The sequence below is a fragment of the Dermochelys coriacea genome, chromosome 7, assembly GCF_009764565.3.
Source record: "Dermochelys coriacea isolate rDerCor1 chromosome 7, rDerCor1.pri.v4, whole genome shotgun sequence".
In the NCBI taxonomy this organism is placed as follows: Eukaryota; Metazoa; Chordata; order Testudines; family Dermochelyidae; genus Dermochelys; species Dermochelys coriacea.
Window position 1 is genome coordinate 31960618 of NC_050074.1, and position 26881 is coordinate 31987498.

The 26881-nt window shown below is 45.6% G+C and overlaps 1 protein-coding gene across 1 annotated transcript; it reads left to right on the forward strand.

Moving 5' to 3' along the window:
• Positions 1-7372: 7372 nt before the first annotated feature.
• Positions 7373-26474, forward strand: LOC119858972 (solute carrier family 22 member 6-A-like). The gene is given in 13 exon segments (XM_038410578.2): positions 7373-7972; positions 10725-10828; positions 11737-11891; positions 16122-16290; positions 16818-16941; positions 20850-20965; positions 21237-21451; positions 22344-22372; positions 22374-22453; positions 25640-25745; positions 25747-25785; positions 25787-25846; positions 26448-26474. Coding segments are annotated over 13 exon segments (1626 nt in total). The 5' UTR covers positions 7373-7570.
• Positions 26475-26881: the final 407 nt, after the last annotated feature.

Here is a 26881-nt window from a genome sequence, read left to right on the forward strand (position 1 = left end):
GCTGACTGTAAATTTTCCAGAGAAACCTTTTTTGGTTGGAAAATGCCAGTTCGTCAAAACCAAAACTGTTTATGGGAAAGTGTCAGTATTGGTGAATTGAAAAACATTCTTTAAAAGAAATTTGTCGACATTTTCAAAATAAAGTGGTTTTCTTGTTTGAAATGACTTTCCGCTCATCAATTTAAGCTAACGGTAAGAAAAACAAATTAAATAAGTAATTTGGTCAAAATCAAAACAAAATGTTTCAAAATTATTGAAATGAAACATTTTAATTGATTCAAAATGATTTTTTTTTCAGTTTTTTGATTTATGACAATTTTTGAGGTTTTGACTTTTCATCCCAATTGGGGACAGGAACATTTTTCAAAACTCAAAAATATTCATAGGACATGACAATCATTCCCCCTGCTCCTGCCCAAGCCAAGACCCTGACTCCTACATGGGAAGGAGAAGGTGATCTTGACCCTTTGACGCCTGTTCTTTGCTCTCCTGGGGACCACAACCCCAGGGCCTCTAGGCTGAGTTCATGATGCATTATGCGGGGAGGATAAAAGGGGAATAGTGTAATTCACAGAGCTATTGGGAGGCTTAGCTAATCCCTATTTACAGAGTCATGATTTGTGATGAAAAGATTAAAAGAAATGCAGTGTTGTTATATAATCATGTGGTCTCTTCTTATCCCCTTACAGGAGAAGGTCCAGAGTGATTATAGATGTAGGATGGGAAGACAAGGTTCGGCTGACAGCTTCCAGATTGGAACCACTCAAGGAAATCATTTAAGAAGAGAAACTAAACTGACTCTAGGTCTTGATACCAATTAGTCAGATTAAAATCAAACATGCCCGCATGTTTTACTGGCTCAGGATCAGAAATTGCTTCTGTGCAAGGGGTATTCATGAGATATTATGTCAGCCTTTTGCATCCACTTTCAGAAAAGCTAATAAAGTCAACTGTGCCTCCAAAGGTACAAGCCATGGCTGCCAACATGAGGCGGAGGTGTGAAACTGGACACAGCGTTGGGCTGGGAGTCAGACAATCTGGATTCTGATCCTGGCTCAACCATTGACACTGGACTTATGTCTATTGCTCTTCCCACAGCAAATGCAGTGTGAACAAACCATACTAATCCAGTTGGGTCCTAAATAATGTGTCTATTTAATAGGGCTAGCCAGAAAACAGGAATTCTGTTTAGCACAATAATTTCAGAAATTTCATATCAGAACAAAACCAAGACCTTTCAAAACGTTTCATGAAAACAGAGAGCTCCATCCCAGAAGAGCCAATAGCTCAGGCAAAGTAGCAACCTAAACCTTGTTCTTCTGCACCCCAACCAAGTTCCCTAACAACCAGGCTAGCAAGTCAGCGCTTCTCACTCTCTGCAGGGACTTGAAGCTGATTCTTCATCACAGGTGGGTACTCTGGCCTCCAGGCTTTTCTGGGGTGGGCCTCGCTTACTCTCTCATTTTGATCAGAAATTCCATCCTGGACCTGAGAAACCCTCCCGACAAAACTTTGGTCGAAACCAAAAAGTTTTGATTTTGACAAATTGGCAATTTCCCACAGAAAATTCTAACCCAGCTCTTCTATTTAGTACATGCAGCCATTCAAAGCCTAGCTACATAGAAACCATTGCTCTGAGTGGCTTTGAAAACACAGAACACAGCGAAAGCCTTTAGAGGGACCACAGACTAGTTAATTCTGCCTGTACTACACTCTGCAAGTCACTTCCCCACTCCGTGCCTCAGTTTCCCCTCCCACACTTTGTCTATTTAGATTACAAGATTTTCAGGGCAGGGACAGCACCCTACATAGTGGGATCGTGACTTCTTATTACTCCTGAAATATGCATAAAAACATACCTGTTTAGAGGAGGTTCTGCACAAAGGAGTTCCGAGTATGGTAGAAACATGGTAACAGTCCAGGGCCATGCTGCCATGCAATGAGAGATCTTATCACTCAGTAGTTAATGTATCTCCCAGACTCTAGCTTCCCAGGCTGACAATTTGCATCAGACCCATAGGGGAAGGCAGGGGGAAGAACAAATGCGGATCCAAAAAGAAAGTGTTTAACCCGGTCCACAATCAAGCCACACCCACAAATAAGCCCCACCCTCTTGAGATACACATGTCACTCAAAGTCAAGGTGACCATGTTTTCAATACCTCCAACCAGAGCTTTTATGTGGCGATGTTGTTTTAGGGTCATACATGAGACAAAGTTATTCATATTACAGGAGAGCTCAAAGGCCCTAACAAGAAGAAGGGCCCCATTGGTTAGGCACTGCACATACATGTAGCTAGGGCCAGCCTTTGCCCCAGAGAGCTCACAATCTGAACAGACAAAGGGTGGGAGAGGAAACAAAGTTACAAAAAGAGGAAGTGACTCACCCAAGGTCACACACCAGGCCAATGGCAGAGCTGGGACTACAACCCAGGTGAGTATCGTATTCACAAGACCATGTTGCTTCTAAAAATGTCCTTTAAAAAAATACCTGTGCTGGCATCATTGCTAGAGTGGGTGAGAAATGGGGGTGGTTCCAGGGGGAAATTTTGACATTTGGTGGAAAAGCAGGGATTCGAACCCACAACTCCCAAATCCCTGGTTTATGGCCTGACCAGGGGAACATCACAATCACTTTACTCACATGTCAACTGCATCCCAAATGCTTGTCCCACTGCACTATTAGTATCATAACAACGTGAGGCCCCAGTCAGAGATCAGGGCCCCACTGCAGTAGGGATGTGGAATAAATGAGGACATTCCTTGCTACAAAGAACTCACAGTCTTAGCATAGGATAAGAGACAACAACTGCTTCCCCCAAGGAACGGGCTACAGGGCAGGAAAAATGGTGGATGTTTCAGTTACAGCTCTGGATTGGGATCTTTTGGGGGGTCAATTCCCGCCTCTCCAAAGATGCTGTGTGTGACCTTGGACAAGTCACAGAGGGTAGCAAAAGCTCGTAAGTTGCATAGGAAGGAAGTCCCATTTTCAGAAGTGACTCAAAAACTTAGGAACCTGAGTCCCCGTGACTTTCATAGAAACTTGAGCTCTTGAGTGCCTAACTCCCTTTTGAAAATGAGACTCACTTGAATTGCTGAGTGGAGCAACTCTGAGATACCTTTAAAACTCTGGGCTTTAGTTCCCCAGTTTCTCTATCTGTAAAAGAGGGCTAATAAACCTTCCTTTGACTATTTGCATCGCGAGCTCTTCAGACCAAGGGCTGTCTCTTACTAAGTGTGCCCGGCACAATCGGACCCTGATCTCAGTCAAGGTCTGTGCAGCACCCAGCATGACAGGGCCTGCATCTCAGATAGTATCAGCTGGTTTCTGGCAGCATCTGGCATAACAAGGCTTTGATCTTGGTCAGGGTCAGTGCAGCACACGACACAATGGGGCCCCAATCTCGGTCAGAGTCTAGTAGAATGGAGTGTGATATCTGTCAGGTCTGTGCAGTGCCCAGCACCTGCGAGGGACCCACTCTTGGTCAGGGTCTGTGCAGCACCTGGCACAATGGGGTCTTTAGGCACTGCTGTACTACAAATCATAAGTACACAAGAAGGTAAGAGTAAGACAATCATGCTTAGGAAAAAACACTGCATTCCAATTCCTGGCAATTGCTCCAATGGCTCAGGGTGAATTTTGTCCCAGATACTAACACCTCTTATGAATAACTGACTACATCAAAGGATATCTACTTGCTGGACTGCCTTTTACACTCACCTGATGCTGTTACCCAGGACTATTGCTATTACTCTCAAGTACTGTGTGTATTACGGTAGTACCTAGAAGACACAACCCAGATCAGGATTGCAACATTATTTATTATTTGTATTTATTTCTATTGTGGTCGGGCCGAGGAGCACCAGCAAAGACCAGGAGACCATTGTGTTATGCATTAGACCTGTGGTTTTCAAACTGTGGGTCATGACCCAGTACTGGGTCGCAGAACGTAAGGCAGCGGATCGCAGCGGCTCTGGTCAGCACCGCCAACTGGGCAATTAAAAGTCCTGTCAGCGATACTGCCCGGCTATCTGTTCTGACACTGCGCTGTGTTCCGGAAGTAGCCAGCAGCAGGTCCGGCTCCTAGGCGGAGGGGGCGGGGGGGCATGGGGCTCCGCGTGCTGCCCCCTCCCCAAGCACGGGCTCCACACTCCCATTGGCCAGAAACCGGCCAATGGGAGCTGGGCTGAGGGCGTCTGTGGGCAAGAGCCATGCAGAGCTGCTTGCACACCTCCACCTAGAAGCTGGACCTGCTGCTGGCCACTTCTGGGGCGCAGCACATTCCGCGGTGCCAGGACAGGCAGGAAGCCTGCCTTAGCACCCCCGCTGAACCACTGACCAGGAGCCACCCGAGGTAAGCCGGCACCCTAATCTCCTGCCCCAGCCCTGAGCCCCCCCCAAACCTGGAGCCCCTTCCTGCATCCCAAACCCCTCATCCCTGGCCCCAGCCCAGAACCCTGACCCCCTCCTGCACCCCAACCTCCTACCCCAGCCCAAAGCCCCCTCCCACACCCTGAACCCCTCATTCCCAGCTCCACCCACAGCCCTCACCCCCACACCCCAACCCTCTGCCCGAGCCCTGAGCCCCTCCCACACCCCAAACCCCTCATCTCCAACTCTGTTGGGTTGCGGGCATCAACAATTTTCTTCAACTGGGTCACCAGAAAAAAAGTTTGAAAACCACTGCATTAGACAAACACAGAACAAAAAGGTGGTTCCTGCTCCAAAGAGCTTGCAATCTAAGAGCACGCAAACAATGAGGCAACCCTGTCCCAGTTTAAACAGACAATGAAAAGAAGTGAATTACCCAGCAGCAGAATCAGGGATAGAAGCCAGGTCTGCTTTCCCTAAGGCACTTCCTTAACCTTTCCCCCCAGCCATTCTCTTTGTCCTCCCCTCTCTCCCATGGATTTAAGCTCTGTTTCTGTCCTGTCTTTATCCAGCAATTTGCCTCCACATGGACCCCAGCACTCCTCCATCACCAGCCAGCTTCGATGAAGTGCATATGGAGCTAGAGCCTCAGCTGATGTAACTGGCATAACTTTATTGTCTTCAGTAGGGCCATGTTCATAGATTCATAGATACTAAGGTCAGAAGGGACCATTCTGATCATCTAGTCCGACCTCCTGCACAGCGCAGGCCACAGAATCTCACCCACCCACTCCTACAAAAAACCGCACCTATGTCTGAGCTAGTGAAGTCCTTAAATCATGGTTTAAAGACTTCAAGGAGCAGAGAAGCCTCCCTCAAGTGACCCATGCCCCATGCTACAGAGGAAGGCGAAAAACCTCCAGGGCCTCTCCAATCTGCCCTGGAGGAAAATTCCTTCCTGACCCCAAATATGGCGATCAGCTAAACCCTGAGCATATGGGCAAGATTCACCAGCCAAATACTACAGAAAATTCTTTCCTGGGTAACTCAGATCCCATCCATCTAATATCCCATCTCAGGGGATTAGTCCTATTTACTCTGAATATTTAAAGATCAATTACTTACCAAAATCCCATTATCCCATCATACCATCTCCTCCATAAACTTATCGAGTAGAATCTTAAAACCAGATAGATCTTTTGCCCCCACTGCTTCCCTTGGAAGGCTATTCCAAAACTTCACTCCTCTGATGGTTAGAAACCTTCATCTAATTTCAAGTCTAAACTTCCTGGTGGCCAGTTTATACCCATTTGTTCTTGTGTCCACATTGGTGCTGAGCTGAAATAATTCCTCTCCCTCTCCTGTATTTATCTCTCTGATATATTTATAGAGAGCAATCATATCTCCCCTCAACCTTCTTTTAGTTAGGCTAAACAAGCCAAGCTCCTTAAGTCTCCTTTCATAAGACAAGTTTTCCATTCCTCGGATCATCCTAGTAGCCCTTCTCTGTACCTGCTCCAGTTTGAAGTCATCCTTTTTAAACATGGGAGACCAGAACTGCACACAGTATTCTAGGTGAGGTCTCACCAGTGCCTTGTATAATGGTACTAAAACCTCCTTATCCCTACTGGAAATGCCTTTCCTGATGCATCCCAAAACCGCATTAGCTTTTTTCACAGCCATATCACATTGGCAGCTCATAGTCATCCTATGATCAACCAATACTCCAAGGTCCTTCTCCTCTTCCGTTACTTCTAATTGATGCGTCCCCAACTTATAACTAAAATTCTTTTTATTAATCCCTAAATGCATAACCTTACACTTCTCACTATTAAATTTAATCCTATTACTATTACTCCAGTTTACAAGGTCATCCAGATCCTCCTGTATAATATCCCGATCCTTCTCTGAATTGGCAATACCTCCCAGCTTTATATCATCTGCAAACTTTATTAGCACACTCCCACTTTTTGTGCCAAGGTCAGTAATAAAAAGATTAAATAAGATTGGTCCCAAAACCGATCCCTGAGGAACTCCACTGGTAACCTCCCTCCAACCTGACAGTTCTCCTTTCAGTAGGACCCGTTGCAGTCTCCCCTTTAACCAATTCCTTATCCACCTTTTGATGTTCACATTGATCCCCATCTTCTCCAACTTAACTAATAATTCCCCATGTGGCACGGTATCAAATGCCTTACTGAAATCTAGGTAAATTAGATCCACTGCATTTCCTTTATCTAAAAAATCTGTTACTTTTTTGATTTACTGCAGCTCGGGATTTGCTCCCATGAGTCATCTTTTCAGCACCCAGCACAATAGGACCCTGCTCTTATTCAGAATCTGTACAGCATCTAGTACACTGGGCCCTGATCTAGATCAGTGTCTTTGCAGCACCCAGCACACGGGGACCTGGATCTAAGTTGGGGTCTATGCAGTCCCCAGCACAATGGGGGCCCTGATCTCGGTCGGGGGCTGTGCAGTGCCTGATACAACGGAACAATAATCTTAGTTGGAGCCTCTAACAGTAATGCCAATAATAATCAACCAGTACAAAGCAGGCTTGGTGCCCTTGTGTACTGGAGGCCTAATGCCTTCCTAACACGGCCCTTTGTCCCACGTTTACTGGATCAGTAGATTTTGTCTCCCTTTCCCTTCAAGCTAATCCTTCAAACCCAGGGTAGAATTTTAACCCAAGTAAGATGATTACGGCTTACATAACCCACACACGCACCCATTTAACCCAATTAGTTTCCTAAGGCTAAATATATAAATATATATATTAGTCCCCCCACCCCCATTACCACCACTACACACGCACAGTTTCCAGCATCCCAGAATGAAACAGTCCAACTGAGGTGATCCAAGTTCACACCACAGGTTGCTCAGATCTTCTTCCAACAGACTGGTATCCCTGCTGAGACCCCAGCTCTTTGGGTGGATGCCAGATTGATAGCGGTTTCAATGTTGTAGGCAAGAATTTAAAGGGAACTTTCTTCTGAGACAATGAGACTAAACTTTCCCATGCAGCCGTCCAAGTTTTGCTTTTCTCCTGTAGGAAGCGTCTGGCTGTAGCTGTCGTGCTTTGACAGATCTCTAAGAGAGCTGGAACTTTTGTAGGAGGTACCCTTTCCAAATGCAGCTCTGTTTGTGAAATTCATTTAAGTCCTCAGGAGGCGAGTTAACGGTGGATCTGTTCAGCATGACTTTTGCCGAACTCCTAGACAGCATTGGCGGCATGGGCCGCTTTCAAATCATCCATGTCACTTTACTTGTTATCCCTGTTTTAATGACAGCCTCTCATAACCTCCTGCAGAATTTTTCTGCTGCTGTTCCAGGACATCACTGCCAGATTCGTGTAGCTGCCAACAGCACAGGTGGTACAAACGTGACTCAAAGACTGAGCACCAAAGATCTCTTGAGGGTCTCCATCCCAATGGATGGAGACTGGGAGCCGGAGAAGTGTCGCCGGTTCGTCACCGCCCAGTGGCAGCTCCTAAATCCCAACGCCACCGTCGCAAATGGGACAGAGATGGAAACAGAGCCATGCACGGATGGGTGGACCTATGACAAGAGCATCTTCACCAACACCATCATTATGGAGGTAAGGAAGGGCCTAAAGCACTCACCGCTGCTCAGAGAAATCCTGCATTGCTTGGGTGTTATTGATCAATATTTACATATGACTGCACTGGAGCAGGAGGAAGTGTGGTCCAGCCAGTGAACTGTGACTTGGGTTCAGTTCCTGTCTCTGAACCATTCCTACTCTGTGACCTTATGCAAATTATGGGATTTGCCCAGCTGGATCATTCCCAAGGTCCATTCAGCCAAGTCTCCAGTCTTGGACAATGGCCAGCACCAGATGCTTCAGAGACAGGTTTAAGAACCCTGCAGTAACCCCATGTGAGATAACCTGTCCCATACATAGGCCGCATCCTGATCTTTAGTAGTTGGAGATTGGCTCAAGCCCTGAAGTACCAGGTTTAATATCCCTCCCAGAAGCCTTGTTGTGGCTGTTATGATTACTCTGGATGTTTTTGATATCCATATAAATATCTAATCCCTCTTTCAATTTTATTAACTTCTTCCCCTCAATGACTTCATGTGGCAGTGAGTTCCACAGGCTAATCCCACATCATGTGAAAAAGTGTATTTCCTCTCATCAGTTTTGAACTCCCATCTTTTAATTGCATTGAACATCCCCTTGTTATGAGACAGGAAGAACAGATGCTCCTGATCTGCTGCCTCTCTCCCACTTGTTGTTTTATAGGCTTTTATCCTGTCGCCTCTAATTCATCTCCTTTGCAAGGTAAATGATCCCAGTCCTTTCAATCTCTCAGGGTCTTGGTCATTCTTGTTGTCCTCCAATGAACCCCTTTTAGTTCTGTAATATCCTTTGTGAGATGGGGTGACTAGGTCTGCACCCAGCAATCTCTTCATCTCTCTGTCCCTCACATTCCCATATAAGTAAAACATGGATAATTCTTCCTTTCTCTCACCTGTGTCTATTTGGAATGTAAACCCTTCAGAGTGGGGGCTATCTTTTACTGCATTTGCATGTTGCTGGAGCTTCTACCTGCTGCTAGAACAGAAAATAATAATGTCATATATGATGAAACACTGTAGGTCTCCATGCCGTCTCTGCTCCTATTATGTGCTGACAATCTGTCCTGGGAAGGAACATTCAGATTGTAAAAGGGGATTCTGGTAACTGTTTGCCAGATGGCAAGAGATGGCTGTAGCTGGATATAATAAAACTCAGCTCTTCCCTTTATTCAAAGAGCTTTACAAACTTGCATCCATTGCTATGAGTGAAGTATGTAGTAGTACCATTATCTCAATTTTACAGATGGGGAAACCGAGGCACAGGGAGGTGAAGTGACTTGCCCAAGGTCACAGTTATGTCAACCATAGAGCTGGCTACAGAATCCAGGAGTCCTAGGCTTTCAGTCCTGCTCCTGGAACCCCTACAATCACAAAAGCTGTCAGAGAACCCAGGAATGCCAGGCTTAGTGCTCCAAGCACTAGAACACTCTGCTTCCAAGCGCCAGGAGCAGAACCCAGAAAACCTGATGCCCAGTCTCTGTTTTACCCACTAGACCCCATTCCCCTCCCACAGCTGTGGATAGAACCCAGCAATCCTGACTCCCAGCCCCCCGCTCTACCCTACTAGACCCCACTCCTCCACAAGACCCCTGGGACTAAAACCCAGGAGTCCTTATGCCCAGTCCCTGCTTTAACCAATACACATAATTCCACATCTTGGAATTATGACCCTCAGTGCTCTGCACTAACCACTAGGCCACACCATGCAGCTGCAGAATAATAAATACCCAGTACTGAGATGGTGATTTATTTAAATATCCACCAGTAGTTATATCACTCACACATGTGACCTCATACAAGCTGTGAGCCACCCCCTTAACAAATCCACTGACACAGCAAAGTACTGTTTGCTTGTTTAACCAATGCTGAGCTGCAGGACTGCACACAGAGAAAGTTCTCTGCCCTTGACAATTCCCAGATTGTTGGTTAGTTAAATATTTACTTGCAATTTTAAAAAAAATATAAATACAAAGCAGGGATTAATTTTATTTGAAATGTAACCTTATTTACCAAATGCAAATGGCCAAATCCTGGTGCCAATAAAATCATTATTTTTATTAAATTGTCTGTAGTGCCTAGAGACCCCAACTAAGATCAGGGCCCCTATTGTGCCAGGCGCTTCACAGACCATGACTGAGTTCAGGGCCCCCTTGTGCCAGGTACTGCACAGACCCTGACTGAGATGGGAGCCCCCATTGTGCCAGGCAATGCACAGACACAGAGAGAGAAACAGTCCCTGCCCTGAAGAGCCAACAATCTAAAAGACAATGGGTGGGAGGGGAAACAACTTACCCAAGATCACACAGCAGGAGAGCCCACACCCGAACCCAGCTCTCTTGAGTCCCAGGCCAGCACATTATCACTAGGCCATCTTTCCTCTGCTTCAAGGTTTCTGGTGCTCAAAGCTATTGGTGGGGCTGCAGGAGCACAGGCAACAGCTCTCATAGCCCCTGGCTCTATGCCTCCTCCTGTTGCTACCTACAGTCCTGCAGCCTGAGACAGTCCACCTCCCACTGGTAGCAAGCAGTACTGCACCCTGAAGTCCATCGACTGCCTAATACAGTCTTACATAACTGCTGGGGATAATTCCCCTGAGCCCCTAGTCACCAGCCACCCTAGCTCTCCATTATATCTTTGTCTGCTAAATTAAATACTCCCCCCCATCCATAGCATTGGCTGTTTTCTCCTTGCGTGGGTATGAGCAGCTTGTTATGACAATGTCTTGACCACCTTTCCTCCCTGGCCTGCAGTGGGACCTGGTGTGTAACCTGCGGACGCTTGGACAGATGGCTCAGTCAATCTACATGGCTGGGGTGCTGGTGGGAGCGCTTCTGTTTGGAAGCTTAGCGGACAGGTGGGTCTTTGCAAGGCTCTTCCTTCTCCCCGCTCTGAGAGCAGCTGCAGGGGCACAGAAAGCAGCAGCCATGGGGTGAATGGTATCTGCTGGGGCTAGGGGCAAAAGTTCAGGCAGTGAACTGAATGTTTAAATTTTGATTTCAGAGATGAGGAATGTGGGGATGTGGATGCTGGGGTAGAATAATCCCAGAGTCTAATAGCCTAATGTGTCCAGATGCATAGCTGGTGTAAATCAGCATCACTCCCCTGGAGTCAGTGGGGTCAGATCCCTAGCTGGTGTAAATCGGCACCACTCATTGGTGCCAATAAGCATTTTTCTATTGTATTCAACGACCATTGGATGAAGCCCATTTATACCAGCTGAGGATCTGACCCATGGCCTGGCAGTTGCTACGTTTTCCTTTGCTTTTGTTCATCCTCTTACTTCTAGTTGCATTCCCTCTCCTTGCCTGATCATGTGCCCATTGAAGTCAAAGGCACGACTCCCATTGATTTCAATGCTGCAGTAGCCCTTGGAAAGCAACTCCTCTCAATGCTTGAGGTTTACCCTTTCCCCTGCACTTGAGATGCTGATCCATGTCTCCTTGTAGTCATTGCTTAGCCGCAATTAACTCATTTATAGCCTTGCCTTGTGGGTCAGTCCCTCCAGAGCCCTGGTCATTTGTGCTTGCTCTCCCCTGAACACCTTACAGGCTATGTCAGAACACACAGAGATTAGATTAGATTAGATTAGATTAGATAAAATAGATCATCTGTATCCACGTGCCCAGGACTGAATGCAGATTGCCAGGTGCGATCGCATCAGTGCTGTCCCACCTATCCACAGGGCTCTGTGGCTCTGCATATACAGGATTCTATCATTCAGCAGACCCAGCACAGCTATCAACATGCTTTCCTGTGCCACAGGTTCGGGCGGAAAGCTCTCCTGAGCTGGTCTTACCTGCAGATGGCTGTCTCGGGTACCTGCACCGCCTTCTCGCCCAATTTCACCGCATACTGCATCTTCCGCTTCCTTGTCGGGATGGCCCTTTCTGGGATCGTTCTCAACTGTATGTCACTGGGTAAGGGACCTTCTTCCAATGCTCCTTGTTTTTAACCTGGGAAAATTAGCCCTTGTTATAACTACTCGCATTACAGTTGCTCCTAGGAGACCCCAACATAGCGTGCACATTATTTCTGGTATTACAGTAGCACCTAGAAGCCCCATTCTGGTGTTTGCATAATTAACAGTATTACAGTAGCACCTTGATGACCCAGTATAGCGTGCATATTAGTAATATTACAGTAGCACCTACAGGCCCTTACGGAGATCAGGGCCACATTACATTGGACAGGTTATTAGTAGTATTACAGTAGCACCCAGAGGCACTAAGTAAAATCAGGGGCTCATTACAGTGTGTGCAGTATTAATATTACAGAAGCATCTAGAAGCCCTGAGATCTGGTCCCCATTGTGTGAGGCACTGGATGTCTACCTCCCTCTTTGTGTCTGCTGCACAGAGGATATAACTCTGCTCCAGCCACAGAGTCCCGCTTAACAAACAGCCACCATCTTAGTGACTTGGGGCTGGGAACTGACCCAGAGAACCTCCAAGCTAATGAGTTCTTTAGCTCAGCCTATAGAGACCCATGCACACAGCTCTAGGTTACATGTGCACATAGTGAGACTGTCCTGGCCCCAAAGAGCTTATAATAGACAAAGGAAGAATTATTGTCCCCATTTTATAGATTGAGGCTCAGAGGGGTTTGATTTTCCCACCATCACACAGGGATCATGTGCCAGAGCCAGGAACTGAACCCAGCTCACTTGAGTCCCCCTGAGAGGTGAACCTACCTCTCAAGCCCCGGCAGCCCTCATTAACTGGGAGAGCTGTGAAGCTGCTGTCCCACTTTTCATGACCCAGCCCAGCCAGAAGGCAAGACACGCCCCTGGTATGCAGTGTGAATGATCTAACAATCCCGCACTTTTCTTTTAGCACCCGAGCTAACAATGGCAAATGCAGATTAGGAGCTGGTATTTTTATCACTGTTTTCTCTATACCTGCTCAGAACAGATCACATTATAATTGTGTATTCTAGGACCCTGGTTACTATTATTCATATTGCAGAAGCACATAGAAGCCCCACTCATGGACCAGCACCCCATTGTGCTAGGTGCTGCACAAACACAGAACAATAGATGGTTCCTAAGTAACCTACTTTTTTTCATTTGGGATTCTCAGTGTTCTTGTTTTCCAGACAAATGTCCGATTCCTCTTTTGAATGCTGCTAAGGTCTCAGCCTCAAGGTAATCTTATGACAGTGAGTTACACAGGCTAATGGTCCATTGTTAGACAGGACTCCCAGCATTGCTTTGTAGCCATCCCTTCCCTCAAATGTCTGCTTTTCATTTTTGGATGCTGTTTTCCTGCTCTTGTTAGTTTTGATCTGGCCCCAGCATACAAATATTTATCCCTGTGTTTGCATGCATCACTTCTGCTTATATTCAGCCTGAGTCAGGAGGGTGTCTCAGAGGGAGCCCAGCATTGTAGCATCACTGGATTACAATAATAATACTTTTCAATTAAGGACATATTAAAAAAAGTTTGTTTCGGAATTGTGGGTGAGGATTTGAGACAGTCCTTTCTAATATTAATGGTGCTAAAACAGTAATTGTTATGGTAGCACCTCGAAGTTCTGACTGAAACTGGGGCCCCATTCTGCCAGGCACTAAACAGACCCCAAGATCAGGGCCCCCATTGTGCTGGGTGCTGACAGACCCTGACTGAGACTTGGGCCTGCACTGTGCCTGGTGCTGCACAGACCCCAGTCAAGATCAGGGCATCCATTGTGCTGGGCCCAGTCCAGTCACATAGTGAGCAATAGTCCCTGTCTTGAAGAGCTTTAAAATACACAAGGATGAGAAAGTGGAGTGGGAGACAAAGGGTAGTGAGACCATTGCCTACTGTGCTAACTGGTCTCATTGTTTCTTGGTGTTCTCCCCATCTGTCTTTCTGCATCATTCTGTTGTCTTGTGTCTTATATTTTAAACTCATCTCTTTGTTCTGGGAGTATACAGCGCCTAGCACAATGGGGTTCTGGTGCATGATTCCTAAGGCTATGTTTACACTGGCAATTGAACAACAAAACTTTTGTCTTTCAGAGGTGTTACCTTCTCTTCCCCCCAGAAAGACAAGTTTTGCCACAACAAGCATCAGTGTGAACAGCACATTGCTGGCAGGAGCACTCTCCTGATGACAACACAAACGCCGCTCATTGGGGATAGAAGCTTTTTATTGGCAAGAGAACCAACAAACAGCAGCTGCACTGAGCAACTTTTAGCAGCATGGCTGTGGCGACACAGCCATGTCGCTAAAACCTGTATAGTGTAGACATAACCTAAGCACTACTAAAATACAAATAAGGAATAGAGGAAACAGAAAGCGTCTTGCCCAAGTTCATGGAGAAATTCCATGGCAGATCCAGGAATGGAACACCAGTGCCTTAAATACCCGTCTAGTACCTTAACCACTGGCCACCGCTGCCTCACATTCATAGCTCAGCATCATTTTTAACCCCGAAGGGGTTAAAGCCCCTCACCGATTAAATGGCACCACTGAGATCTTAATCCATGCCCACAGAAACATTCCCACATGCCTCCAAAACATGTTCACTTGTGCAGCATATTAACTAGAGATGTAGGAATAATTGATTGTTTGGTTCAAAAAAATTTGTTTACATTGTTTCAGATTGACCCAAAATAGAAATTTTTCTGTTTTTCTCACCGAAATGAAAAACAAAAATTCATTTTGGATCAAATGAAATACTTTGTTCCACTGAAAACAAATCTTTTTGGGAGGTGGGAGCTATTTAGCTTTTCTTTTTGAGCATTTCTGGATTTTTATTACACATGTTGAGGCTTTTTAAAAATAAATCTAGCTAAATTTCTAAACAAAACATTGTTTTAAAACAAAGAGCTGAAACAAAACATTTCGAGTATCAGGGGGTAGCTGTGTTAGTCTGTATACACAAAAACAACAGGAGTCTGGTAGCACCTTAAAGACTAACAGATTTATTTGAGCACAAGCTTTCATGGAGCACAATCCCTCAGACAGAGACAAACACCTACAAGGTCTTTATCAAGCATTCTTAAAACTACAATACCCACCTGGGGAAGTGAGGAAACAGACTGATAGAGCGAGACGGGTACCCAGAAATTCCCTACTACAGGATAGGCCCAACAAGGAAAATAACAGAATGCCACTAGCCGTCACCTTCAGCCCCCAGCTAAAACCTCTCCAACATATTATCAATGATCTACAACCTATCCTGGAAAACGATCCCTCTCTCTGCCAGACCTTGTGAGACAGGCCAGTCCTCGCTTACAGACAGCCCCCCCAACCTGAAGCAAATACTCACCAGCAACTACACACCACACCACAGAAACACTAACCCAGGAACCAATCCCTGTAGCAAACCTCGTTGCCTACTTTGTCCCCATATCTACTCTAGCAACACCATCAGAGGACCCAACCACATCAGCCACACCATCAAAGGCTCATTCACCTGCACGTCTACTAATGTTATATATGCCATCATGTGCCAGCAATGCCCCTCTGCCATGTACATTAGCCAAACCAGACAGTCCCTATGTAAAAGAATAAATAGACACAAATCAGCCATCAGGAATGGTAACATACAAAAGCCGGTAGGAGAACACTTCAATCTTCCTGGACATTCTATAACAGATTTAAAAGTAGCTATACTTGAACAAAAAAACTTCAGAAACAGACTTCAAAGAGAAACAGCAGAACTAAAATTCATTTGCAAATTTAACACCATTAATTTGGGCTTGAATAGGGACTGGGAGTGGCTGGCTCATTATAAAAGCAGCTTTGCCTCTCCTGGAATTGACACCTCCTCATCTATTATTGGGAGTGGACTACTTCCACCCTGATCGAATTGACCCTGTCAACGCTGGTTCTCCACTTGTGAGGTAACTCCCTTCCCTTCATGTGTCATTATATAATGCCTGCATCTGTAATTTTCACTCCATGCATCTGAAGAAGTGGGGTTTTACCCATGAAAGCTTATGCCCAAATAAATCTGTCTTTAAAACATTTTGACTTTTTCAGAAAAAAATATTTTTGGCAGGGCGGGACAGGGCACAAAGCTATTTGCTGAACTCAAACTGAATTTGCAAATAGTTTGGGTCAACCTGAACCTGCATTTTTCAGCAAATAAACTATGTGTCCAAAACATTTCGCCCAGCTCTAGTATTAACCCCTCTGGCCTGGGTGCCTTCCTTTCCAGTTGTTGAGTGGGTGCCAACCAATGTACGGACCATAGCCGGCACAGTGGTGGGATATTGCGCTACCATTGGGCAGATTGTTCTTGCAGGCTTGGCATATGCCCTCCCGGACTGGCGCTGGTTACAATTCACTGCATCAATGCCCTTCTTCATCTTCTTTCTCTACTCCTGGTAAGTGCATCGCGGCTTGTTGATAGGTTCAGAGGGCTAGATTCTGATCTCACTCTTAGACACAGGGCTCAAGCATGGGGGCTGCAGGAAGCATACACTGACAGTCCGATACTCATTGGGCTGAGCTGAAATAAGCTCCACTTTAGTCTGTATTCCCATCTGATTTAACTGTGATCTGTTACACAGCCTAGTGCCCCCATTACCAAAGTCTGTGACTGTCTTTGGATCCAAGGCAGTCATTTGTACCTGTCAGTGCAGAAAATGCATATGTTCAAGGGCTAGTACTGTAGAGGCTCAAACTCATCTGGGAGCTTTAGGTCCTACTATAATGGAAACAACAACAACTTGGTGGAGTTCCTCTGTGTTTGCAACGTATAACTTCTCCTTAGAATCTGCCCTACAAGCTCTTAGCTCTACCCAGGTTTCCGTGTCCCTAATTCCCATGAGCCACAAATTCCTACAAAGAGAACCCAACTGGAAAGAAGAAAGCACTCCATTGTTTCTTGGCATTGCTGCTCATTTTGCAGGTGGTTTGCAGAGTCCGCTCGCTGGCTGGTTCTATCAGGAAAACCGGACCGAGCAGTGCAGGTGCTTAAGAAAGTTGCTCAGATAAATAGAAAAAAAGAAGAAGGAGACAAGCTCAATACTGAGGTAAAGAGATTAATGGAATTCTTGGACCATCAAAGGAAACCTCAGATAATCATATCTTATGTGCAAAAATGATGGAACCCCTGAGGATGTGTAGAAGGAACACTTAAGTGATGTATAGGCTTTCAGCTCGCCCTCTGAACTGCATGATGCGCTAGGGTCAGAAGTATCCAGGATATACCACCTCATCTCTCCAAGATGGTGTATCATGGGATATATAGTCTAACCAGGGATCCTGGCCTGTAGAGGAGAATGGGCGATGAGACACCTTAATTACAACTCCCATGATGCACCATGGCAGGATTCCCAAACAGAAATATTTGCATTTCTAGTCTGTTTCAGTATTTGAATTTTCACTGAAAATTTGAAATTTTCCATGGGAAAAAACTTCCACATTTTCTGTCCAGATCTATTCATGCATTATTGCATGATACTCATGCATTTAGAAATAGAACTGGTCAGCAATTTTCCAACTAAACTTATTTTTGTTGGAAAATCAAACAAATTTCTCATTTGAAAAGTTTTTGGAAAAAAGTTTCAAAATTCCCATTTCAAACATTTTTTAAAAGAAAAATTCAATATTTTCAGTTTCAAAATTTTTTGCTAATTATAGTTTAAAAATGTAAATAGAAAAAAAAGTCAAAATTGAAAAAAAAGTTTTGAAAATGTCAAACAATGTTTCAATTGACTCAACTGAAATTTTTTTCATACTGTTAATTTGTGCAAATTTTCGAGGCTGTCTTCTCATATTGATTTGGGATCAGAAAAATTTGAGATCTCCAAAATTTTCCTAGGATGGGAAAACTGTTTCCCACCCAGCTCTTTGGCAGCTTTCTCATGCATGCCATTGGCTCAGGTCAAATCTTACCTAGTAGAGAGAGAGTGAACAAGACAATCCACCTTGAAATTTGTCCCAAGAGGAGGTGCATGGGGATAAACATCACCCTGGCATTTAAATAACAGACATAAAATTTCAATGTGGAGCTGCACAACATTTGACAGCTATGCACAGATTATATTAAAAAGTGAAATTCACCTCTGAGTTAGCACAAGATCTGTGCAGCACTTAAATCTCATCTAAACTATGTTTTTAAGGACTTAAATGTAACAACTGGTACATAAGTTTTGTGCTGCACAGGAATGAATTTCACCTTGGGAGGAGTGTTGGAGATTCTGCAATACACTGTGGGCCAGATGATGTTTTTGTTTACCTGCTGTAATCCAGAGTCAAAAGAGTTATTCCAAATTTACACTGGTGCAACTGAGAGCAGAATACACCCTTCAAACTTTGTCATCCAATCCATTTAGGCTTCGGCAGCCAGGTCCTCAGCTAATGTAAATCAGTATAGCTAATGGATCTATGTCCATTTATATCAGCTGAGGAGCTGGTCCATGGACCCATAGATTTTAAGGTCATTAGAACATTACTTTGACCTCCTGCACAACACAGGCCATAGAATTTCACCCAGTTATTACTGTATTGAGCCCTGTAACTTGTGTTTGATTAAAGCATCTTCAAGTTAGGCAGCCAATCTGGACTTAATGACACCAAGAAATAGTGAATGCACCACTTCTCTTGAGAGTTTGTTTCAATGATTAGTCACCTTCCCTGTTAAACATTTGTGCTTTATTTCTAATTTGAATTTGTCTGGCTTCAGCTTCCAGCCATTGGTTCTTGGTCTGCCTTTCACTTTCTCTAGAGTCCTTTAATACTTGATATTTTCTTCCCAGGAAGGTACTTATACACTGTAATCAAGTCACCTCTTGATCTTCTTTCTGATAAAATAAAGAGATTGAGCTCCTTCAGTCGTTCACTCTACGGCATTCTTTCCAGCCCTCAAATCATCATTCATAGATTTTAAGGCCAAAACAAGAGACCACCAGATCATCTAGCCAGACATTGAGCCCCTCTAGCCACATTCAAATACAAACCCTCAATGTCATCTGAATAACCACACTTACTGATCTGGTATGTTTGCTGACATTAATTTAATATATGGATGATATAAATCTAGCATGCTTCCCATGATGCTTAAATTCTGGCCCTAGTCCAGGGATCAAAATCAGATTAGAAATTTGTTCGCCTTTTGTGCCTGAATTCTGATTTCTAATTCATTCCAAAGTACAAGTATCTGTTGTTTTTCCAACCTGAAAATCATTGTCATTATACGCCCTGTAAAGTCCCATGATTCTGACCTGCAGAAAAGAAGCAGTTTCATTTGCAAAAATAAACCTATTAAGCTGTACAGAAAGATGTGACTGTGAGGTCTTAGCACTAATAAGAATTCTAATGCTCACGCCAATGAACTGAACTAAGATTAATTCCTGCCCTTTCATGATCTCAACTGCTTATTTCTCAAAGATAAACAGAATCCCTGCATGATTCTGTGGCATTCTAAGACAATGGTTAACTCAGGGACACAAATGCCTTTGGGTACAAACTATGCTACTTGTATTTCACAACAGATTGCAGAGTGTTTCAATACTAACAGTTCTACTATGTTAAGACAATGGCTTACGAGGTTGGGGGCTGAGTAGGGGGCATTCTCTCCTTGGAATCCATGCTAGCCCTGATGCCCCAGTGCAATGCTAGGGAACACTGTGTTACAGGTAGCAGGATGGGGGGCTCAGCAGGAGGCGCTGTCCCTTCTCAATCAGTGCTGACCCCAGTGACCCACCATGATTCACTGGAGGTGGAAATATGTGGTCAGTTAAGGTCACAGGGCCCTTTTCCCAATGGGGTTAGTTACCCTAAGGATAAAGCTGCCCTCACTATTGTGTAAGGGTAAAAAGAGGGACTTCGGTGGCTTCTAGGTAGAGCACAAGGGAGAATTTCACCTTTAACATTTCGGACCAAATTATCAGAGGACTAATGCCCCAGGAAAACCTACCGAAGTCATATTATCTTCATCTTCTGTCCTAAGGTTGAGTTGCATTATTATGAGCTGTTAAACAGCTTCTGCTTTTCAACCCAGAGCATTTCAGTGGTGGATGAAGTGATCCAATCTATCTGCATACATACCCCTCTATCTATATCTATGTTCATATGTAACTGGATGAACATATTTAAAAAAATCTGGAAAGTCTCTGTGTTCTGCATTTCTCTTGAGTCCACGTTTGGATCACTTCAGTATTGTGCCAGCTCCTGTAGCCAAGCGATAGCTCTCGGATGGTCAGTAGAGGGGGATGTAGGATTGGTTGTATGTTTTCTTCTGTGCTGAGCTTACCCACATTCCTGGTCTGCTTTTGTTTCCTCTAAATGGAATGGTGCAAACATTTTAAAACAGCTCCTGGGCCTTGGGGAGTGATGGTCACAGGAATTGCCTGACTAGATTAGAGAGACCAGTGATCTGTGTAACCCAGTATCCTGTCTCTGATAGTAGCTAGCATGGAGTCCCATTCCAGCCTCTGGGAGAAGAGCAGGGTTTAGTGGTTAGAGCTGGAGGAGGCTGGGAAGCAGAATTTCTGGGTTCCATTCCCAACTTTGGGAGGGGAGTGAAGCCTACTGGTTAGAGCTAGGAACTGGGATTCAGGACTTTGGGCTCTCATCCTATCTCAAACCTGGCAGACTATTCTTTATCCTATCCATTATTCTGTGGCCCTTTATCAGGTCCCCTCTTGCTGTGGTAAACATTCCCAATCCTTTCAGTCTCATGGGAGTCTCTCCAGAGCTCTAATCATTCGCACTGCCCACCTTTGCCTCCCCTCACCGCATATTTCTGCTACATCCTATGCGCCAGATCCTCAGCTTCATTGTCAATTGACTTCAATGGCACAACAGCTGGTTTATACCAGCTGGGGATCTGGCCTCATTTTCTCCAATAGAGCGTATCAGATGTGCTGAGCACAATGAGGAGGATGCAGCAGGATAATACACCAGAATTATTTTTCCTACTGTCTCTTCTCCCTAGGTCTTGAAATCCAACATGAAGAAGGAAATGGCCTTGGCACGATCTTCCTATACGTTGTATAGTTTGATCCGCACACCCAATGTACGCAGGATATCCTGCTGCATATCTAGTGTCTGGTAGGTGTGCTCTATTCTTTCTTTCTAACGCCGAGGCCCCAGTGCAGCACTAGGGGGTGCTGTGCTACAGGGAGAGGGGTGGGGGGCTCAGTAGAGGGCACCCTCTCCTCAGAGTCAGTTCAGACCCCAATGCTGCACCATGATTCATTGGAGGTAAAAACATGTGGCCAGTCAAGATCCCCCTGTCCCTTTTCCCATCAGAGTTAGTTACATCAGGGATAAATCTGGCCCTACTTTATATTTACATCCCCCCTCCAATGACCATTCACAGGTTTGCCACCAGCTTTGCCTTCTATGGCTTGGCCATGGACCTGCAGCACTTCGGCTTCAACATTTATCTCATCCAGGTGGCTTTTGGCTCCATTGACATCCCAGCCAAGCTGGGCGCTGCCATCGGGATGAGTTTCATCGGCCGGCGCTTCACCCAGGCAGCTTCCGTCATCTTGGCAGGGCTGGCGATCCTGGCCAACATATTTGTGCCACGAGGTGGGCATTCAGGGTGCAACAGCCAGGGGAGGGATGGGGATGAATTAAGATGACCTGGGACTCTAGTCATACCATAACATGGGACAGCCTACTCCCAAGATGATCTCCCCTGGGCCACAGCCATCATAGCCCAAATTTACCCCTAAGGCCATACTCCCAGAGACCTCCCCTGACCTAATACCCCACCCAGGGCCTCTCCTGACTCATGACCCTACCCCTACAATCCAACCCCACCCCATGGCCCTGCATCTTTGGCTGAACCCCACTCCCACAGCCAAAGCCCTCTCCATGGCCTTGCCCGTTGCCCACATAGACAAAACTTACACAATGGCCTTGCCTCCTCCCAACTATGCCTCCCCTCCACAACCCACCACCTGCATGACCTGGCCTTGACCCCCAAGCCCAACCCCAACCTATGGCCCCACATCCACTTGAAATGGCAGAGGGAGTGATCTCCTCAGGAGCAGAACAGGAGTATCATGGGAGGTGTTGTCCAGTGAGGGAGCCAGGCCCACAAAGGAATGGGGACAAGTGGGCAACTGAACTACAACTCCCATGTGGCACTACGATAGCCATCAAAAATATTTCAACTTTCAGGTGTTGATTTTTGACATACAAAAAATTGATATTGTCTGCAGGAGGCTTTGAAAACTTCGTTAGTTGAAAACCCCAATTTTCCATCAAAAAAACAGTTTTGATGGAAAATTTCTCACCATCCCTAATGTAGACATCTCTTTATAGATCATAGTGTTACTCTGGCTGTATTCTCGGATACATATTGTATATAGGCACTGAATGATCAGCCTTAGCCAGGACTGTTTCAGCAACTGACCCACTCGTGACTGCTACCAGCACTGACCACTAACTCTCATCCTTTTATGTCCCCCACAAGAGCTGAAGGCCTTACGTACATCCCTGGCAAGTGCTTGGGAAAGGATGCTTAGCCTCTTCCTTTAACTGTTTGTACCTCTACACCGGTGAGCTGTACCCAACAGTCATCAGGTACCTACTGCAGCAACTCATCTATTTCTGCATTAGATGAAAATCTACCCAATGCTTAACTCAAGTCAGGGGGGTCGGAGCTCGGAATGACAGTGCTCCTCAGCCACAGCTGGAACCAGAGCTCCGAATTTCCATTCCAAAGGAAATTTCAACATTTCAAAATTTCTTGCAAGATGAAAATTCCAAAAAATTTCATTTCAGAAATATCTGAACAACCTTATTGAAACCCAGGCTATTGGGTTAAACACAGGGGTAACTGGGTGAAATTTAACAGCTCATGTTAAACCAGAGGTCAGACTAGAAGATCTACTGGTCCCTTCAGGCCTTAAACTCTATGAAACATTTCAATAAGGACTTATGAAAACAGTAACTGATTTATCATTTCAATTATTATATAACATTATATTATATAAACCATCTAATCACAGAAATTGTAGAGCTGAAAGGGTCCTCAAGAGGTGATCTAGTCTATCCCCCCATGCTGAGGCAGGATTAAGTATACCTACACTACTCCTGACAGGTATTTGTCTAACTGTTCTTAAAAATGCATGAAGAATGGGGATTCCACAACCTCCCTTGGTAACCTGTTCCTATCCTTAGAGTTTGAAAGTTTTCTCCTAAAACCCAACCTGAATCTCCCATGCTGCAAACTACACTGATTCCTTGTCGTCCTAACCTTGGTGGACATGGAGAACAATTGATCATCCTCTTTATAACAACTATTTACATATTTGAAGACTTATGTGTTTTCCCCTGTCCCATGCCTCCAGTCTTCTCTAGGCTAAACATGCCCAGTTCTATCCACCTTTCCTCATAGGTCAGGATTTTTAAACTGCTGATTGTTTTTGTTGCTCTCCTCTGGACTCTCTCCAAGACACAGGACTCCAGCTGAGGCATCACCAGTACCGAGTAGAGTGGAAAGATTACCTCCTGTTTCTTACATACAACAGTCTTATTAATACATCCCAGAATTACATTGACCTTTTTCACAACATCATGTCACTGTTGACGCACATTCAAAGTGTGATCCACTATAACCCTCAGATCTTTTCAGCAGTACGACCACCTAGCCAGCTATTCATTCATTTTGTATTTGTGCTTTTGATTTTTTTCCCTTCTTACATGCAGTTGTCACAGCTTGCCTGCCCTTTCAGGGTAATTGAGCTCAGCCACACCTGCGCCCATTTAGCTAACCCCCTGCCTTAGCTGGTCCTGGTCAGATGTTGGAAGGACTCTGTGGAAGGCCCTGAGCAAGAGTCTGAAGGAGATTGTGAAAGTTTCCAGGGAAGGAGTCAGGGCTGTGTCCCACAGCCAAAGACAGAGACTGAAGGGTAACCCAGAAAGGATTGGGAACTAAGCCTGATGGGTGAGCTGAAGGGGAGTTGAAGTGGGGACAAAGAACTTTGATTGTGTTTGAACTTTTGTTACTCCAAGGGACAACCGAAATTCTGAGTGAGCCAGCCAGAGGGCTGAGCCATGAGAACCCCCAGGAGAGACAGGAAAGCCAGAGGAGGAGAAAACTGAGGCAGGGAGTGCTTGCAGCACCACACTCAAGCAGCATGGGGTGCTATAAGGCAGGCCTTGTCCCATTGACACTAGTACTTTGTACTGTCTTTATTGAATTTCATCTTATTGATTAATATAATAGTCAAAGTGATAAATCACTTATCATTTCAGTAAGTCCCTATTGAAGCATTTTGATAAAGTCCAGTTCAATATTTCCGAGCCCTGCACTTTCCATATGTCTGGGGGGTACGAGGTTTCTTTCCGTTCCATTGGCCGGGGGATGGAAATAGGTGAACCGATCAACCTTCGCCCTCCCCCACCCCCAATGTAAAGTCTTCTCCTGTTCCCATCCTTGGGATCCCAAGGCTCCACCAGGACAAAAAGAAAAACAACAAAGCCTTTGACCCTCACTGAAATGAAATGTTTAATCATTTCTCATTGAAAATTTTGACCAAATCATTATGGTCCCCATGAAATATTCAATTTCGTTGAATCAGCATTTCCTACAGAAAACTGTTCCAGTGGAAAATTTTTCCCTCAGTTCTATTCTTAGGCCTAAAAGTAACATTTTCCTGAATTACCTAAGTCCCATTTTCAAAACTTTCTAAAAATGTGCACCTTGTTTCCAGTTTGAATTGGTCTAGCTCCACTCCCAAACCCTTATAACTCTCATTTGCCCTTTTTCTGATGCCTCAAAGCAGGGGTGGTCAAACCTTTGGCCTGAGGGCCACATCGGGGTTGCGGAATGGTATGGAGGGCCGGGTAGGGAAGGCTGTGCCTCCCCAAACAGCCTGGCCCCCTCCCACTTCCTACGCCCTGACTGCCCCCCCTCAGAACTCCCGACCCATCCACCCCCCCGCTCCTTGTCCCCTGACCGCCCCCTCCTGGTAACCCCCTGCCCTAATCGCCCCCCCGAGACCCCACCCCCTATCCAAACCTTCCCTGCTCTCTGTCTCCTGACCGCCCTCGCCCCCATCCAACCACCCCCTGTCCCCTGACTGCCCCCCCCGGAACTCCCCTGCCCCTTATCCAACCCCTCCCCCACCCTCTTACCACGCTGCTCAGAGTGGCAGGAAAAGCTTATTGGAAAGCCTGGGAGGTGGGCGGGTGCAAGCCCGTGCGGGCGGCGTACCTGCGGGTGAGGGGGAACCGCGGGGGAGGGGCTGGGGGCTAGCCTCCCCGGCGGGAGCTCAGGGGCCAGGCAGGATGGTCCCGTGGGCCATAGTTTGCCCACCTCTGCCTCAAAGGATGCATCTCTACTAGAAGATAACTTCTCCCCACCTAGGTATTTACGGACTATAATCCTATAGTACAGCACCAGCCTTCCTGTCACAGTGAGTCCTGACCTCAGGTTGGGGACAGCCTCAAAGATTAGAGTCAACCCAAAACATTTAGTTTTGATCCCTCCCCACCCTGACAGAAATTTAAAAAAAAATTGGCAAAAATGTGACCTTTTTCCCCACAGAAAAATTCGTTTTGCAGAAAACTGCATTCCTGTTGAGGGGAAGTTCCTAACTGGCTGTAGAAATAAGGAAAGATGGCTCTGATCAAAGGCCATTTCTGAGCAGACCAAGGGGAGTAAAAAGTCCATGGGCAGATTGAATCTGGTCTTTTGCAGAATCAGTCCAATATTATCATGATTTTATGATTTTTTTTAAAGGTTGTTTTCTACACTTGCAGACAGACCGGCATGGGGCTCGGAAGCACCATGGCTCGCGTGGGCGGCATAGTAGCTCCGGTGGTAAGGGTGACGGGGGAATATTTCCCATACCTCCCACCAATTATAATATGGGACAGCTCCTATAATCTCAGGCATTGCTGTCTATATTCCTGCCAGAGACCCTCAATGTGCCATTGCCTGACACCATAGAAGAAGTGGAGGAGAGGGTTAGTCTGCTTTCACTTCATTTTGATTGTGTCTTCTCCCACAGTTAGTTCATCTGAGCCTTCTCTCTCGTATAAATGGGAAGAAACTGCCTTGGATTCAATATAACTACACTATAGCAAGAAAAGAACTGACACCTCCCACCGTAGCAGCAGCACGGGCTAGTGCTGGACTGGGAGTCAGGAGACTGGGTTTCACTCCTGTCACTCTGTTGCTTCTGTTTTCCCCTCCCCTCTTTGTCTATTCTTCCTTTTTTAGATCATAAGATCCTTAGGACAGGACTGTCTCCTATTGCTTGTCTGTCCAGCACCTGGCCCAATGGAGTCTTGGTCTCAGTTAGGGTGGGTAAATAAGCCAGAGCTCAACTGGAGTCAACACTTCCATATCCCCAGCCGGTGTAAACTGGCTGTAGTGCCACTGAAGTGAATGGGGCCAGGTTCCCAGGTGGTGTAAATAGGTGTCGCTCAGTTGGACTCAATGGGCCAGATCCCCAGCTGGTGAAAATCGGACATAGCTCCACTGAAGTCAATAGCCCTAGGTCAATCACAACAGCTGAGGTTCTGGCTCAATATTTATCTGTCTCTCTCTCTCTTTTTTTTAAAGGAAAAGGGCCAGAGACCTAAAGAATGAAGATCAAAAGGAGAAGATTCTTCTGCAGACAATGGGGCCAGCAATGCTGCAGGAAGCCTGATGGTGTGATGCAAGAGGAGGGCCCTTGAGTTAGGTAGTCCTCTGCTCAAAGTGTCACCCATGTTTCTGTACACAGCAGTACACTCACAGGGCCTGGGTCTATGCAGTGCTACAGAGCAGAGAGAAGTTGCAGGGGAGTCACAACAAATAAATGGCAGATTCCTCAATCTTTGAAGTATCTCTCTCACACACACCCGACTGCATACACAGTCGGATACTCAAATTCATATATACCCGCACACTGACTCATGTGCATGTTCACACTCATGCATACACTCAGTCCCATTCACACCCTCACACATATGCTCACACATACAAACTCATTCACTCAGGCAGACGTTCTCACA